This window comes from Elgaria multicarinata, chromosome 3 (genome assembly GCF_023053635.1).
Source record: "Elgaria multicarinata webbii isolate HBS135686 ecotype San Diego chromosome 3, rElgMul1.1.pri, whole genome shotgun sequence".
Taxonomy (NCBI): domain Eukaryota; kingdom Metazoa; phylum Chordata; class Lepidosauria; order Squamata; family Anguidae; genus Elgaria; species Elgaria multicarinata.
Genome location: NC_086173.1, coordinates 161,618,730 through 161,634,495, shown reverse-complemented (window position 1 = coordinate 161,634,495; position 15,766 = coordinate 161,618,730). Strand labels below are relative to the sequence as shown.

Genomic DNA, 15,766 nt, shown 5'->3' with positions numbered 1-15,766 from the left:
CAAGTATTATAGTAGACATATAGTAGTATTTTCATATAGTAGACCAGTCCTTGCTACAGACACCTCCTAAAGCTCAAACAGTTCTTCACCCAACAAATCTAGACGCCAATGTCATCCCCCAATAAACTCTGGCAAGATGAATGCAGGACCAAACATCACCTGTTACATGCACCTGCTCATCTCTGTGCTATAAAATGCCAGCAACACCCTGCTGCAAAGGAAGACATGTAAGTTTGATTTTTGCACTGTGGCCTAAAGAGAGATAACGGTGCCCTGATTGTTCTTAAAACATGCTGCAATTGTCAGTTTTCTCTTATTTTTGATATGCCATACTTGAAATGGTTACAGACTGCCCTTTTGGATTTCATAGCTATTCAGCCTCATATTTTTCCATTTCTTTAGATGGTCCGTATGAAAAGCAGCCAAGTCCTAATTACGATTCATGCATCTGTTGAAGCATGTTCATGTAGTTTGGCAGGAGGAGATCAACATACTTTAATCCCCCTCCCCCTCCCCCAGCCCCACCCCACCCGTACTGAATCTAGAAGCAATTTTAAATCTTTAGATTGGCACATCTGTGGTCTTCTTACTCTGACTGATTTAATACACCAATTCCTTTGGAAGCCCCACCACAGACCTTGGATACTCACTCCTTTCTGTTTGGAAGACTCCAATCAACCATTTCCACAAACCATGATCTTACACAGGGGCGGTGTCAAGGGGAGGCATGGTCCAGTACCAGCCAAGGGCCCACCCCCAGCAGGGACCACTGGCAAGAGCCCCCTGGACCTGTTCCTCCTCTTCACCTTGGCAACCTTCTTGTTCACCTGCCTCTTGAGAAAGAGGAGCAGAAGACACCATGGCCTTCTCGCCCACTGATGCCCTGCCTGCCAATGATGCAAGTGGTTGTGATGAGGAAAAACAACTGCAGGTAATACTGGCAATAAGAACATATACTCAGAGATAAGAATGTAGACAATAAGAACGTAGACTCAAAGCAATGAGGAGAAAGAGATGGAGGAGAAAGAGTTGCTGGTGACACTGGCAATAGGAATGTAGACTCACAGAGGGAGCCAGTTCTTCTGTAAAGCTCCTCAAAAACCTAGAGGCATCAGTGACTGTAGAACATCAAGAAAACATAACCTTCATCCTCAGAAAAGTGAATGCAGAGAGCCGCAAGTTCCCCGCCCTGCTTGCTGGGCCTTCAGAGTGGGGATTTATTCCTTCTCTTCTGCTTCTCGCTCCAAGCTGAGCACCAGGCTCAGTTAAATGGGCCCAGCTGTGGGACATTCATATGGGACTTGCAAGGGCTACTGGGAAATGGAGTTCAGTGCAAGAAACCCCCCAGAGTGGCTTAAGAAATGTGATCTAAACCAGCTGATGGGTTGATTCCCATTCTTTTGATTTCTATTAACTTTGTTGCTCAGCATTCACTGATTGTTCTCTTATTCTGTAAGAAGGTTGAGAACATCAATCTGGATCAGACCGAGGTCCATGTAGCACAACGGCTTCCTCCCAATTTCTGCAACAAACTCCCTTTGCACCAATGTCACCACTCTCTCTTCATTCAGGAAGGAGGGTTTGAGATGCATTTTTGTAATGTCTTTATGATATTAAACATGGTAGTTTCCTGTTTTTGTTACTTTAGAAAGGTGGTCTTGACATGCAATAAATTAATACAAGAAGAAATAGACCGGCATCTCCAGTTAGAGGAAGCCAGATTCAGGTTGGACATCAGGAAAAACTTCCTAAGTGTTAGAGCAGTGCGACATTGGAACCAGTTATCTAGGGAGGTTGTGGGCTCTCCCACACTAGAGGACTTCAAGAGGCACCTGGACAACCATCTGTCAGGTATGCTTTAGGGTGGATTCCTGCCTTGAGCAGGGTGTTGGACTCAATGGCCTTATAGGCCCCTTCCAACTTTACTATTCTATGATTCTACCCACAGTGGCTAATCCTGTGCTACACCAAAGTCCAAATAAAAAGCATGAAGTCCTCCCCACCACCACCACCACATTTAGTTTCCCCCAATTGCTTGTCTTCAGAGATGTATGATCCAATGACATCAAGGTTCGATTTGTAATCACACCTCCGGAATCATTGTGGTCTAATGGTTAGAGTAGTAGCTCAAAAGGAGAAGATCCAGGTTCAAGTACTTAGTTGGCCATGAAGCTCACTTAGTTGGCCATGAAGTTTATTCTAGAACAATGTGTCCATTTATGTGTCCCCAACAACTTCACAGCAGAATGACTTACAAGTACAACACAGTAAGGTCCTTCCCACTTTCTCCCAATTTTGGCCGAGTCACTGGGTTATTGTGAGGACAAACTGGAGTAGGGCAATCCTATATCCTACTTTGGGCTCCTTGGAAAAAAGATCTTACTGCAAAGAAAGCTGGATAGAATCAGGGCTCAGTGTAGCTGTTTGAATTTAACCTGGTTATTGTATTTACCTTATGCCTCTTACAGTTTTGAAGAGTAAGTATCTGTGTTGATTCTGTTCAGATGTAAAACCCTCTTCCTTGCAACTTCCAATGTCTTTCAACAAATGGAAAGAGCCAAAAGGAGTGAAGAGATATTATTTTGCCTGTTTCCCCTTCAATGCGCAGACAGGGCATTGACTCATTGCCAGTCCATGACATCACCCATTCCAAGCTGGAAAGATGCTAAATGACCCTTGGCTTCAATGCTTTGAAGATGCACTCCAACTGTTCTTTCCCCAGAATTAAATCCCACCACATTCCCTCCGGTTAAGGGGCTCAGAACTCTGTACAAAATGATAGCCCAAACGTACAAGGCAGGATCATTCTTGTTTAAGGAGGCAAAGTAGAATCAAGACTATGAAACAGAGAAAATGCACACACAACTTTATTAGTATTACCAGCAACAGTGACTGTACCAGTTTCCCATTTCAACAGCCTTTAAAACATTTCACATCTCAATATCTCCTGTGGGTGGATTCAGCATTCCCCACATGAACCTTTATAACATGGCCACAACGTCAGAAGAGCCCTCAATCTAACCTGAGCTTTTCTTGGTATGGCTCCTGCCTTGGAAATGCTCTCGTGTTCAAAAAAAGAAAAAGAAAAGAAAAGCAACATTGGTTGTCATTTCTCTGGCAGAGGGGGAAAGTTCTATTTCTCCAGTTTCTCCCAAAGGACATTATGATAAAATGGTACAGTACAATTACACTCTTAAAACCATTTAGATAAAACATGTAAGGAATAACATCAGTGAAGCACATAGACAACATTGCATCATTAAGTAAATAAAACCATCGCATTAAAACATCTAATACAGCCACAGAATGCGAGGCAGGGAATGCCACATATTGAAGCCACTAAAATGTGGATTGTTTGATGAGAAGTAATATATGGCCCGAAACTGAATCATACTAAGGACAGGAAAACTCATCTGGGTGGTCATCTAACAATGCAGGTGCTTGACTTGTGGGCCTTGAAACCTACTGCGGCCGCCCGTCCGGGTCCATGGGGGTATGCGGGAGGTGTCCTTTGGACCCTCGGATCCAGTCGGGTGCCTGAGACAACCCTTCTTACCACATTCTGAACAGTGAAGAGATTTCCCTGCTATTTCTACTGTCAAATACATGGAGGCTTGATTTGTGATCCAAATAATCCCTATGGTGTGTACACTTGTGTGGTCTTTCCCCTGTATGGACACTGAGCTGTATCATAAGGTTGGCTGTACAAGTGAATGTTTTCCCAGTAATAAGCTTATGTAAGGAATCCCCTGTGTGCACATTCTTTGCTCTCCAGTAAATTTTGAACTCTGAAATCATCTCGATCCACTGAGCATTCATGTGAAATTTCTGGCTATAGTACTTTCCTAAAATGATAAAATACAGTAAGCAATAAAAACATCTCATGAAAAAGTACGATTAGATTCCAGGCTATGATGGGGTTTCTGTCTGCAGACTCCATGAAGGCTCAATCCATCATCAAAACATGCCATACAATGAGGAGATTTGTACAGTCACTCCAGTTTATGGACATCATTAAAAAGTATTGCAAGGTTTGTTTGGCATCTGAACATTTCTTTACACACTGAACATTTCTAGGGAGTCTCCTGTCTATGAGTCTCCTCCTGTGTATGAGTTTTTTGATGTCTAACAAGCTGTTCCCTGAGACGGAATGTTTCACTGCACACAGAACATTGATAAGGTTTCTCTCCTGTGTGAATTCTTTCATGTCTAGTAAGGGATGAGCTCTGAGGAAAACACTTTCCACATTCTTTGCATTTGTAGGGTTTCTCCTGTGAATGGCACTTCTGATGTTTGATGAGGGATGCTCTCTGATTGAACTTCTTTCCACATACTTCGCATGTATAGGGTTTCACTCTTGAGTGAATTTGTTTATGTAACTTAAGGCTGGAGCTAACAGTAAAGCTCTTTCCACATTCGTTACACTTATATGGTTTCTGTTCTGTGTGAATTCTTTCATGTCTGGTAAGGGCTGATTTATCAATAAAGCATTTTTCACAGTTTGTGCATTTAAAGGGTTTCTCTCCTGTGTGAATTCTTTCATGTTTAGTAAGGGCTGGGCTTTCATTGAAGCGTTTTCCACATGTGAAACATTGAAAGGGTTTCTCCCCTGTGTGAATTCTTTTATGTTTGGTAAGGGCTGATTTATCACTAAAGCATTTTTCACAGCGTGAGCATTTAAAGGGTTTCTCTCCTGTGTGAATTCTTTCATGTTTGATAACGCCTGATCTATACCTGAAGCGTTTTTCACAGCTTGAGCATTTAAAGCGTTTTTCTCCTGTGTGAATTCTTTCATGTTTGGTAAGGGCTGATCTATCACTGTAGCATTTTTCACATCTTGAGCATTTAAAGGGTTTCTCTACTGTGTGAATTCTTTCATGTTTGGTAAGGTTTGATCTATCACTAAAGCATTTTTCACAGCGTGAGCATTTAAAGGGTTTCTCCCCTGTGTGAATTATTTCATGTCTTGTAAGGGCTGATCTATACCTGAAGCATTTTTCACAGCTTGAACATTTAAAGGGCATCCCCCTCGTATGGCATTTTTGATGTGCTATGAGATTTTCTTGTTTTTGGAAGCTTTTTCCACATCTTGTACAGATATACTGTTCCTCCTCAGAATGAATTAGTTGTTGATGTCTTGTAAGTTGTAAGCTCCGTGTGAAGCTCTTTCCACACTCCAAACATGTGTGACTTTTCCCCTCTGTGTCAAGCACTGGATCACTCAGACAGTCACTTTTCACTGTCTCTGAGCTTTGACTGGTTTTATCCTCTGTGTGGATTCTGAGATGAGCATCAAGATGCTTTCTGTCTCTCTCTCCTGTTTGTTCTTCTTGCTCAAGGTGGACCCCGCTCTGAGATGAAATGGGTTTGTCCTTCGTATAATTTTCCTTCTTCCTTGTGGATCTGTCCTGATTGGTCAAAACCTCTTCCACCTCTTCCTCCCTTGGTCCTCCTTCTGATGTACTAGGTTCTTCTCCTTTGTCAACAGTCTCCTGCACAGCACCTGATGGAAAAAAATAAGAGAAAACATTAGGACTGCGTACTACTCCAGTTCTGAATCCGAATCCCAAAACCGAAGCAGAATAATTTGGACCAAAATGGTCTGGATCTGAATCAGATCCGGATAGGTCGAAATCAGTCCGAAGTGTGTCAAACCAATCCGAATCGCTCAAGGACTGACAGCCTATCTAGGAAATTTGAATCTGAATCCCAGGCAGCCTGTTTGGGAAATGTAATGATTTGTTTAAGATTAGGCAAGGCAAGAGGAGGAGTTGGGAAGGGGGAACTGAGCCTTGGCCTGAGAGATCTCTTGGGGCCCGTAGGGCTGAATGTTTAATCCAGCAGTCTCCTATCACAGTGGTGGAGGAGGGGTTGTCTGTAACAGGAGATTCTGCTTTTGTTTCCCAGTGTGAGCAAGAGTTGGAAGGAGGATGGGATTTCTATTTTATTCGATTGTGCTAGTGCAGCTTGACTTGTTCTTCGTATCTACCCAACACTTCTCAAATGTAATTTTTTGTTCTTCACTTTCCCTTAGATCCTTCTTCAAGATTCCTTGCTTGGTTTAGTGCTTGCTCTTTGGCACTCCAGTCACCACCTTTCTGAATTAATATTCGTTTGCTTCCAATGTTTCAATTCTTCATCTATATTCTAATTAGTTTTTCTTTAAAAAAATCTCTTCCATTAGACTTTAGATAAATAGTTAGTGTCAGTGTCATTTCCCTGAAACCCAGTCCTATAGTTGTTTAGGTAAGGTTCTTTGGCAGGATCTACACTACTGGTTTAAAACAGTTTATAACAGTAGTAAGAACTGTTGGGGCAGAGGACACGCTCCAGATACAGTTTTCAAAGCACATCCGGTGTGGCCTAGATTTTGCCTTTGTTTCTGTATCTGCTTTGTTTTGGTCTCGCGGTTGAGCTTTGTGAGGGCAGCACACACATCATTGTGCACAAGCAAAGAGTGTGTGGCCAACAGAGTACAGACACAGTCCAGTATATACTGTGGGACAAAGCACTACACAGTACACATATGGAGCATCTTACAGATAACACCACCCACGGTGTTGCTCTTGGTAGAGGAAGAGGTGGGCATAGGCTAGGCAGTGGTGGGATCAGCAGCATCCTGGCAGGAGGAGTGGTTAATGAAGTTGGGCTTGGTGACTTCAATGCCATGGGCTGATAGCATAATAGCTGCCTCTCTGCCAGCCACCCTGCCCACATGAGGTCCACATGGTGCCCTCCTTGCTGCTGCTGTCCTCCTCCTCTGCTAGCTTCTGCCACAAATGCTGCAATGCATGGTTCCTCCACTGTCAGAGGGACTGTGCCAGCCTTGAATGTGCTCACCTGAATGGTAGCTGGCTGGTACTGCTGGTGACTTCGCTCCCTGTAAGAGGGCCCTTAGTTTTATTTTAACTTGTTCCTGTGGCTTGTTTTTACCTGTTGAGAGTTTATTTATTCATTACATTTATATCCCACCTTTTTTCCTCCAAGGAACACATAGCGGCATACATAAACCTCCTCGTCTCCATGTTATCCTCACAACAAGAACCCTGTGAGGTGGGTTGAACTGAGAGTCTGTCACTGGCCCAAAGTCACCCAGTGGGTTTCCACGGCTGAGTGGGGACTGGCTCTCCCAACTCCCAGCCCAACACCTTAGCCACTACACCACACGTTCTCTCTAAAATGGCTTGGTGTACATCAAAATATATATAAAAATCTATACCAGAGACTTGGGATAGTGACCTCAAATTGCCACATTAAATATCTTCTGATTAGGATCTCTGTGAGGTATGACAGATTTTTACCTTTTATTTTAGTTTTGCAAAAAGGAAAAAATATATATGGGTAGCACAAAAACCACTTGACTTAACTGACAGAAATTGGGGAGATTCAGTCACAGTCATAGGGGCTGACATATCCCCAAATTTCATGCACTTCTGTGGAAGCCCCCCCCCCAATAGCTCTTTGCTTTGACACATTTTCTTAACAAAACAAAAAACAAAAACAAATAACACCTGTGGCTAGTACAAAAGTGAGGAGAAGGTAAAGGCCAGGAGGTTGATGAGGTCCACATATTTTGTGGAAGCACAAAAAAAATGTAGCTATTCGCTTTGATAGATTTCCTTGAAAAACAATATTTTTTTCCCTGCGGCTAGTACAAAACTGCAGAGGAGAGAAAGGGTGGTGGTTGCCGAGGTCTCCAAATGTCATGCGTTTGTCATAAAAACTGAAGAAGTTATCACCTTTTCTTTAATGTTTTAAACTTTGTAAACCATCCAGATAGTTTTGGCTATGGGGTGGAGTAGAAATGTAATAAATAATGATAATAATTATACTACTTTCTTATTTCTAATGTAAATGAATAGACAAAATGTAAAATCTGAAAAAATTGACTTTCTGAATCTAACATCAGGTCCAGAGTCTTAAGCAGCACATTGTGGCTAAATCTGAAGCTCTGAATCAGCCTCCACACAAGGAATGGGAACATCTACTTTCTTCTATCATCTAGTTTCTTTACTGATGACTAATGTGATCTCACAAGCTTTTCTCTTTTTCCCCTGTATTTCATAGAATCATAGAATAGTAGAGTTCAATGAGGCCATGAAGTCCAAACCGCTTCTCAATGCAGGAATCCACCCTAAAGCATACTTGAAAGATGGTTGTCCAGCTGCCTCTTGAAGGCCTCTAGTGTGGGAGAGCCCACGACTCACCTAGGTAACTGGTTCCATTGTCATACTGCTCTAACAGTCAGGAAGTTTTTCCTGATGTCCAGCCAGAATCTGGCTTCCTGTAACTTGAGACTGTTATTCCGTGACCTGCAATCTGGGAGAATCAAGAAGAGATCCTGGTCCACCCCCTCATCCATCTTTTTTGATGGAGAAGTAAGGAAACCACAGTAGCACAGATCAAAGGCAGTTTTTAAATTAAGAAAGCTAGAGACAATTTTAGTTGCTTTATTATCTGTTAAGAAAAGGTAAACAGAAGTCAACGTGGGTAGCTTTACCTGACCGCTCTTGGGGATCAATCTTCAGAGAATGATGATGCATCTTCATGTGGAATAAAATCTTCTTCCTCCAATGTGTAGGTCTGATGGTGTTCACTAGATGCCTTGTGTACTTCCCCACAAGAAACGGGTTCTTCCTCTGCTTCCTCTGCTGGGTGGGTTTCCTTCCGACGTGCTGCTTTTCCCCAACTTTCTGGGATTGTTTCCTGCCCCCTGCATGGGAAAAGTTCAATGCAAAGGACTCATATTGTGGCCCATTTTTCTCCCAGTCGTCTCTCGTCATCTATTTGTTGGCTATAGAGATTCCCCTACCCAGGACTCAGCCACATTGCACAACCATGTCCTGAAAGCCCCGGCCTAGCCCCTTCCTTTCCTGTTTGTGTCCCAATTGGACTGAAAATGGCATGGTCACCGGTACACCTAGGGGTGACCACATTACGCCAGTCTTAAAATCTCTTCACTGGCTGTCAATTAGTTTCCGGGCAAAATATAAAGTGTGGTTATCACCTTTGAAGCCCTACTTGGTTGGGTCCAGGCTACCTGCGGGATCACCTTCTCCCATACAACCTTACCCCACACACTCAGGTTCTCTGCGAAGAATTTACTCCAGTCAACAAAAACAAGACGGACAACTGTTATCTTTTCTTCTGCCGCTCCCAGATTATGGAACGACCTGGCGGGAGAGATTCGTCAACTTAACAGTCTTCAGGAATTTAAGAAAGCCATAAAGACTGATCTCTTCCAGCAGGCCAGTTGAATTTTAAGATGCCCTTTTCATAATGTGCTGCTTTTAATAATGTATTAGTTTTAAATGTTTTAATTATATGTATTTTATAGCATTTGCATTTATGTTGTACCCCGCCTCCATCTGAAGGGGGAGGCAGGTAACAAATAAATATGTGACGACGATGACAATTATGCAATGGAAGGGTCCAACTCAAAAAGGAGTGGAGCATAACTTTTATGAGTGGTCAGAGAGGCCTGTTATAGTCAGGATATCAAAGGCTGGGAAATAAATATTCTGAAGCTAACTATCCCAGAGCTTCCTGAAGGGAGAGAAAGCACTAGAGCTGAATCCAGCCCTGAAGGGAGGCTCAGGGCAATCCAGAACCCAGGCACAAAAAGGCATACCAATCACCCCCTTACCTGATGGTCCGGCCTCAGCATCTTCATCTTCCTCCTCCGATTCTGTCCGCCATGCACTCTCCTCATCATCAGACACAGTCTGGCTTGATACAGAAGACCTCTCAGCCATCTCTTCAAATTCTCCCTGAAACCAAAGAGAGGAGCCCTTTCAGGTTAGGGTGATAGTGCCTGATGATATAAGGCCTAATCTGCATATTCCAATTTATATCTATATATACTAATCATAGAATCATAGAATAGCAGAGTTGGAAGGGACCTACAAGGCCATTGAGTCCAACCCCCTCCTCAATGCAGGAATCCACCCTAAACCATCCCTGACAGATGGTTGTCCAGCACATTTCTTAACAGGGCGCACCCTTAAAGGCCCAGATAGGAGCAGAGGAAGGGAAAGCACGCTTTCTCCCCCCCCTCCCCCGTATGGAGGCAAGAAATCACACTTTGCAGGGCCTCACGAAAGTGCGTAATTCTACCCAACCATACTAAAGGCAGTTGCCGTTGGCATGGTGGTGGTGCGGGATTACGCACTTTCTGGAGGCCCCAGAAAGTGAGCTATCTCCTCCTCGGCTCCAATCAGGGCATTGAAGGGGCCTCCAGAAAATGTGTAATTCCCCCTGATATAGTAATGGCGGCCTCCGGGGGAATTCAACACTTTCAGGAGTCACTGAAAAGCGCATTTGCTTCCTCCTTCAATGTGCAGGAAATTGCAGGTGTATCCAAGGACATTAGGCTGTTCCTGGGTACACCTGGCACACCATGTGTGCACACCTATGGTTCTTTGATTCCGGCTATGTCTGTCATGCAGAAGCTGTATGGAGGTAACTTTCCTTCAATGCAATGGAGGGCTTTCAGTGCTTTCTTCCTCACACCTATTGCCAGTGAACGACATTCTCGTCAGGCCCAAGTCCACCTTCTTGCCTCTTCCCCCACATTTTAAAACCTGGCTTCTCCTTTGGTCATTTCTACTCCACCACTACGGCCAGTTTAGATGGTTGTCCACTAGCTCCACCACCATCTCTGTCGACCTACATGTCAGGTCTCGTTCACGCACTGGTTATCTCTCGGTTGGACTACTGCAACCTCCTCCTCTCTGGCCTCCCCTCATCTCACATCAGTCCGCTGGTCTCTGTCCACCACTCTGCCGCTAAGATCATCTTCCTGGCCCGCCGCTCTGACCATGTCACTCCGCTTCTGAAATCTCTTCATTGGCTCCCAATTCATTCCAGAATCCAATATAAACTTCTCCTGTTGACCTTCAAAGCTTTTCACGGTCTAGCTCCTGCCTATCTCTCCTCTCTCATCTCACACTATTGCCCCGCTCGTGCTCTTCGCTCCTCTGATGCCATGCTTCTTGCCTGCCCAAGGGTCTCTACTTCCCTTGCTCGGCTTCGCCCATTTTCCTCTGCTGCCCCTCATGCCTGGAATGCTCTTCCAGAACACCTGAGAACTACCAACTCAATCACAGCTTTTAAAACACAGCTAAAAACTTTTCTTTTCCCTATAGCTTTTAAACTTTGAGTTTGTTCTGACTCTATACTGTTAGCTTCACCCTTCCCGGTGCCTGTTTACACTTCCCTATGCCTGTTTGCATTCTCTTTCCCTCCTTATTGTTTACTACAACTTTATTAGATTGTAAGCCTATGCGGCAGGGTCTTGCTATTTACTGTGTTATCTGTACAGCACCATGTACATCGATGGTGCTATATAAATAATAATAATAATAATAATAATAATAATAATAATAATAAGGTCCGAGAGCGGGCTCAACTCGCTATTAAAGCTCAAGCTCTGACAATTTTTGACCTTTCAAAGTTTTCTATACTGCTCAAGCTTCAGTATAGAAAAAAAATATCCGTCAGATTGAATTGTAGTAATAATTCTTACACAAACATCTTCTTTTATATGCTCAACTGCGGAAAAGGAATTCTGGCGTTTGCTCAAATTTCACAGCAAGCAATATTGGAAGTGTATGTAAACATATGTAACCCATTCTACCCTGATGCCCAAACCCCAAAACCCATTCTGCTGTTATATCTCCTTCTGGCACAAGTCACTGGAATCGAGGTACCACCTCCATGGATTGCAGTGTCAGAGTTTTCTGAGCACATCCTTACAACACCAGAATGGTCCACACACTCTCAGTTCCTACTCACATCTGAAACATAACCTCAACCATTCAGAAACTCACACACTCCATTCATCCAACCAATTACCCACACCCAATCTGGCCCAATTTCAGATTATAGGTTTTGGTTAGAACCGGCCACACTGGTCACTATCATTCCACAATTAAAATAACGAGCCATTAGCTCAATGTCTTGGTGATAACACCGACAACATCTCAACTGATAACCCATTACTATTATTATTATTATTATTATTTATTTATAGAACCATACTGAAATCATTCTTGCCTGAGTTTCATTGGGTTCTTCTTCTGCCCCTTCTGATCTTTCCTCTGATCTTTTGCCTGTGGACTTTCTGTGCTCCATGGGTCACTTCACAAAAATAGTCTCGCACTATAGATGACTAGAAGGATGGTCATTTAGATTGGTGTGCTCAACTATAGCCTTGGGTAAAGGGGACGGAAATCAGAATCAGAACCAATATGAACGATCCTTCCTGGAAGCAAAACAAATAAGTTGCAAATTTGGGATTCATCATCATCATCATCATCCCGTTCGTATTCCTTCTCTGTTTTTTCAATGATCTCAGTATAGCTTCCACGGTCCTGTTCCTCTCCATTTAATTATTTCAAGCATCACTGCTCTTTTGTTAATACATATTTTCATTGTCTTGTATAGTAGACCATTCCTTGCTTATAAACTCCTCCTAAAGCTCAAACAGCTCTTCACCCAACAAATCCTGCAACAAATGTAGAAGCCAATGTCATCCCTCAATCAACTCTGGCAAAATGAATGCAGAACCAAACACCACCTGCTACATTCACCAGCTCATCTCTGTGCTATTAAATACCAGGAACGCCCTGCTACAAAGGAAGACATGTAAGTTAGAGTTTTGCACTGTGGCCTAAAGAGACATAACGGTGCCCTGATTGTTCTCAAAATGTGCTGCAATTCTCAGTTTTTCTCTTAATTCTGATATGCTCTACTTGAAATTGTCACAGACTGCCCATTTGGATTTCAGAGCCATTCAGCCTCATATTTTTCCATTTCTTTAGACCCGGCATCTGAAAAGCAGCCAAGTCCTGATAATGAGTCATGCATCTGTTGAAGCATGTTCATGTAGCATGGCAGGAGGAGATCAACATACTTTAATCCCCGTCCCCGTCCCCCTCCCCATGCCCCACCCCATACTGAATCTAGAACCAAGTTTAAATCTTTAATTTGGCACATCTGTGTTCTTTTTACTCTGACAGATTTAATACACCAATTCCTTTGGAAGCCCCACCACAGACCTTGGATACTCTCTCCTTTCTGTTTGGATGACTCCAATCAACCATTTCCACAAACCATGATCTTACACAGGGGCGGTGTCAAGGGGAGTCATGGTCCAGTACCAGCCAAGGGCCCACCCCCAGCAGGGACCACTGGCAAGAGCCCCCTGGACCTGTTCCTCCTCTTCACCTTGGCAACCTTCTTGTTCACCTGCCTCTTGAGAAGGAGGAGCAGAAGACACCATGGCCTTCTCGCCCACTGATGCCCTGCCTGCCAACGATGCAAGTGGTTGTGATGAGGAAAAACAACTGCAGGTAATACTGGCAATAAGAACATATACTCAGAGATAAGAATGTAGACAATAAGAACGTAGACTCAGAGCAATGAGGAGAAAGAGATGGAGGAGAAAGAGTTACTGGTGACACTGGCAATAGGAACGTAGACTCACAGAGGGAGCCGGTTCTTCTGTAAAGCTCCTCAAAAACCTAGAGGCATCAGTGACTGTAGAACATCAAGAAAACATAACCTTCATCCTCAGAAAAGTGAATGCAGAGAGCCGCAAGTTCCCCGCGCTGCTTGCTGGGCCTTCAGAGTGGGGATTTATTCCTTCTCTTCTGCTTCTCGCTCCAAGCTGAGCACCAGGCTCAGTTAAATGGGCCCAGCTGTGGGACATTCATATGGGACTTGCAAGGGCTACTGGGAAATGGAGTTCAGTGCAAGAAAACCCCAGAGTGGCTTAAGAAATGTGATCTAAACCAGCTGATGGGTTGATTCCCATTCTTTTGATTTCTATTAACTTTGTTGCTCAGCATTCACTGATTGTTCTCTTATTCTGTAAGAAGGTTGAGAACATCAATCTGGATCAGACCGAGGTCCATGTAGCACAACGGCTTCCTCCCAATTTCTGCAACAAACTCCCTTTGCACCAATGTCACCACTCTCTCTTCATTCAGGAAGGAGGGTTTGAGATGCATTTTTGTAATGTCTTTATGATATTAAACATGGTAGTTTCCTGTTTTTGTTACTTTAGAAAGGTGGTCTTGACATGCAATAAATTAATACAAGAAGAAATAGACCGGCATCTCCAGTTAGAGGAAGCCAGATTCAGGTTGGACATCAGGAAAAACTTCCTAAGTGTTAGAGCAGTGCGACATTGGAACCAGTTATCTAGGGAGGTTGTGGGGTCTTCCACCCTAGAGGCCTTCAAGAGGCACCTGGACAACCATCTGTCAGGTATGCTTTAGGGTGGATTCCTGCCTTGAGCAGGGTATTGGACTCAATGGCCTTATAGGCCCCTTCCAACTTTACTATTCTATGATTCTACCCACAGTGGCTAATCCTGTGCTGCACCAAAGTCCAAATAAAAAGCATGAAGTCCTCCCCACCACCACCACCACATTTAGTTTCCCCCAATTGTTTGTCTTCAGAGATGTATGATCCAATGACATCAAGGTTCAATTTGTAATCACACCCCAGGAATCATTGTGGTCTAATGGTTAGAGTAGTAGCTGAAAAGGAGAAGATCCAGGTTCAAGTACTTACTTGGCCATGAAGCTAACTGGGAGACTTTGGCCAAGTCACTGACTCTCCGCCTGACCCACCTCACAGGGTTGTTGTGAGGACAAACTGGAGTAGGGCAATCCTATATCCTACTTTGGGCTCCTTGGAAAAAAGATCTTACTGCAAAGAAACTTGGATAGAATCAGGGCTCAGTGTAGCTGTCTGAATTTAACCTGGTTATTATATTTACCTTATGCCTCTTACAGTTTTGAAGAGTAAGTATCTGTGTTGATTCTGTTCAGATGTAAAACCCCTTTCCTTTTCAAATATACTTGTTCAACTGTTCTTTCCCCAGAATGGAGTCCCACCATGGACCCTCTTCCTTGCAACTTCCAATGTCTTCCAACAAATGGAAAGAGCCAAAAGGAGTGAAGAGACATTATTTTGCCTGTTTCCCCTTCAATGCGCAGACAGGGCATTGACTCATTGCCAGTCCATGACATCACCCACTCTAAGATGGAAAGGTGCTAAATGACCCTTGGCTTCAATGCGTTGAAGATGCACTCCAATCATTCTTTCCCCTGAATGAAATCCCACCACGTTCCCTCCGGTTAAGGGGCTCAGAACTCTGTACAAAATGAAAGCCCAAACATACAAGGCAGGACTATTCTTGTTTAAGGAGGCAAAGTAGAATGGAGACTATGAAACAGAGAAAATGCACACACACAACTTTATTAGTATTCAAACACATCAAAAGATTTAGAAGGCGTCTAAAAACCAGCAACAGCGACTGAAACAGTTTCCCATTTCAACAGCTCCTGTGGGTGGATTCAGCATTCCCCACATGAACCTTTATAACATGGCCACAACATCAGAAGAGCCCTCACCTGAGCTTTTCTTGGTATGGCTCCTGCCTTGGAAATGCTCTCGAGTCCAAAAAAAGAAAAGCAATGTTGGTTGTCATTTCTCTGGCAGAGGGGGAAAGTTCTGTTTCTCCAATTTCTCCCAAAGGACATTATCATAAAATGGTACAGTACAATTATACTCTAAAAACCATTTAGATAAAACATGTAAGGAATAACATCAGTGAAGCACATAGACAACATTGCATCATTAAGTAATTAAAACCACCCCATTAAAACATCTAATAGAGCCACAGAATGCAAGGCAGGGAATGCCACATATTGAAGCCACTAAAATGTGGATCTTTTGATGAGAAGTAATA

General features: G+C 43.4%; 1 protein-coding gene across 1 annotated transcript; it reads right to left on the bottom strand.

Annotated features, from left to right (window-relative positions):
* Positions 1-4,073: 4,073 nt before the first annotated feature.
* On the bottom strand, positions 4,074-12,135 carry LOC134395696 (zinc finger protein 883-like). The gene is made up of 4 exons (XM_063121858.1): positions 12,058-12,135; positions 9,647-9,770; positions 8,501-8,713; positions 4,074-5,503 (listed from the first exon to the last, which is right to left on the bottom strand). The coding sequence occupies exons 1-4, from the start codon at positions 12,133-12,135 to the stop codon at positions 4,074-4,076; spliced, it is 1,845 nt and encodes a 614-aa protein (XP_062977928.1).
* Positions 12,136-15,766: the final 3,631 nt, after the last annotated feature.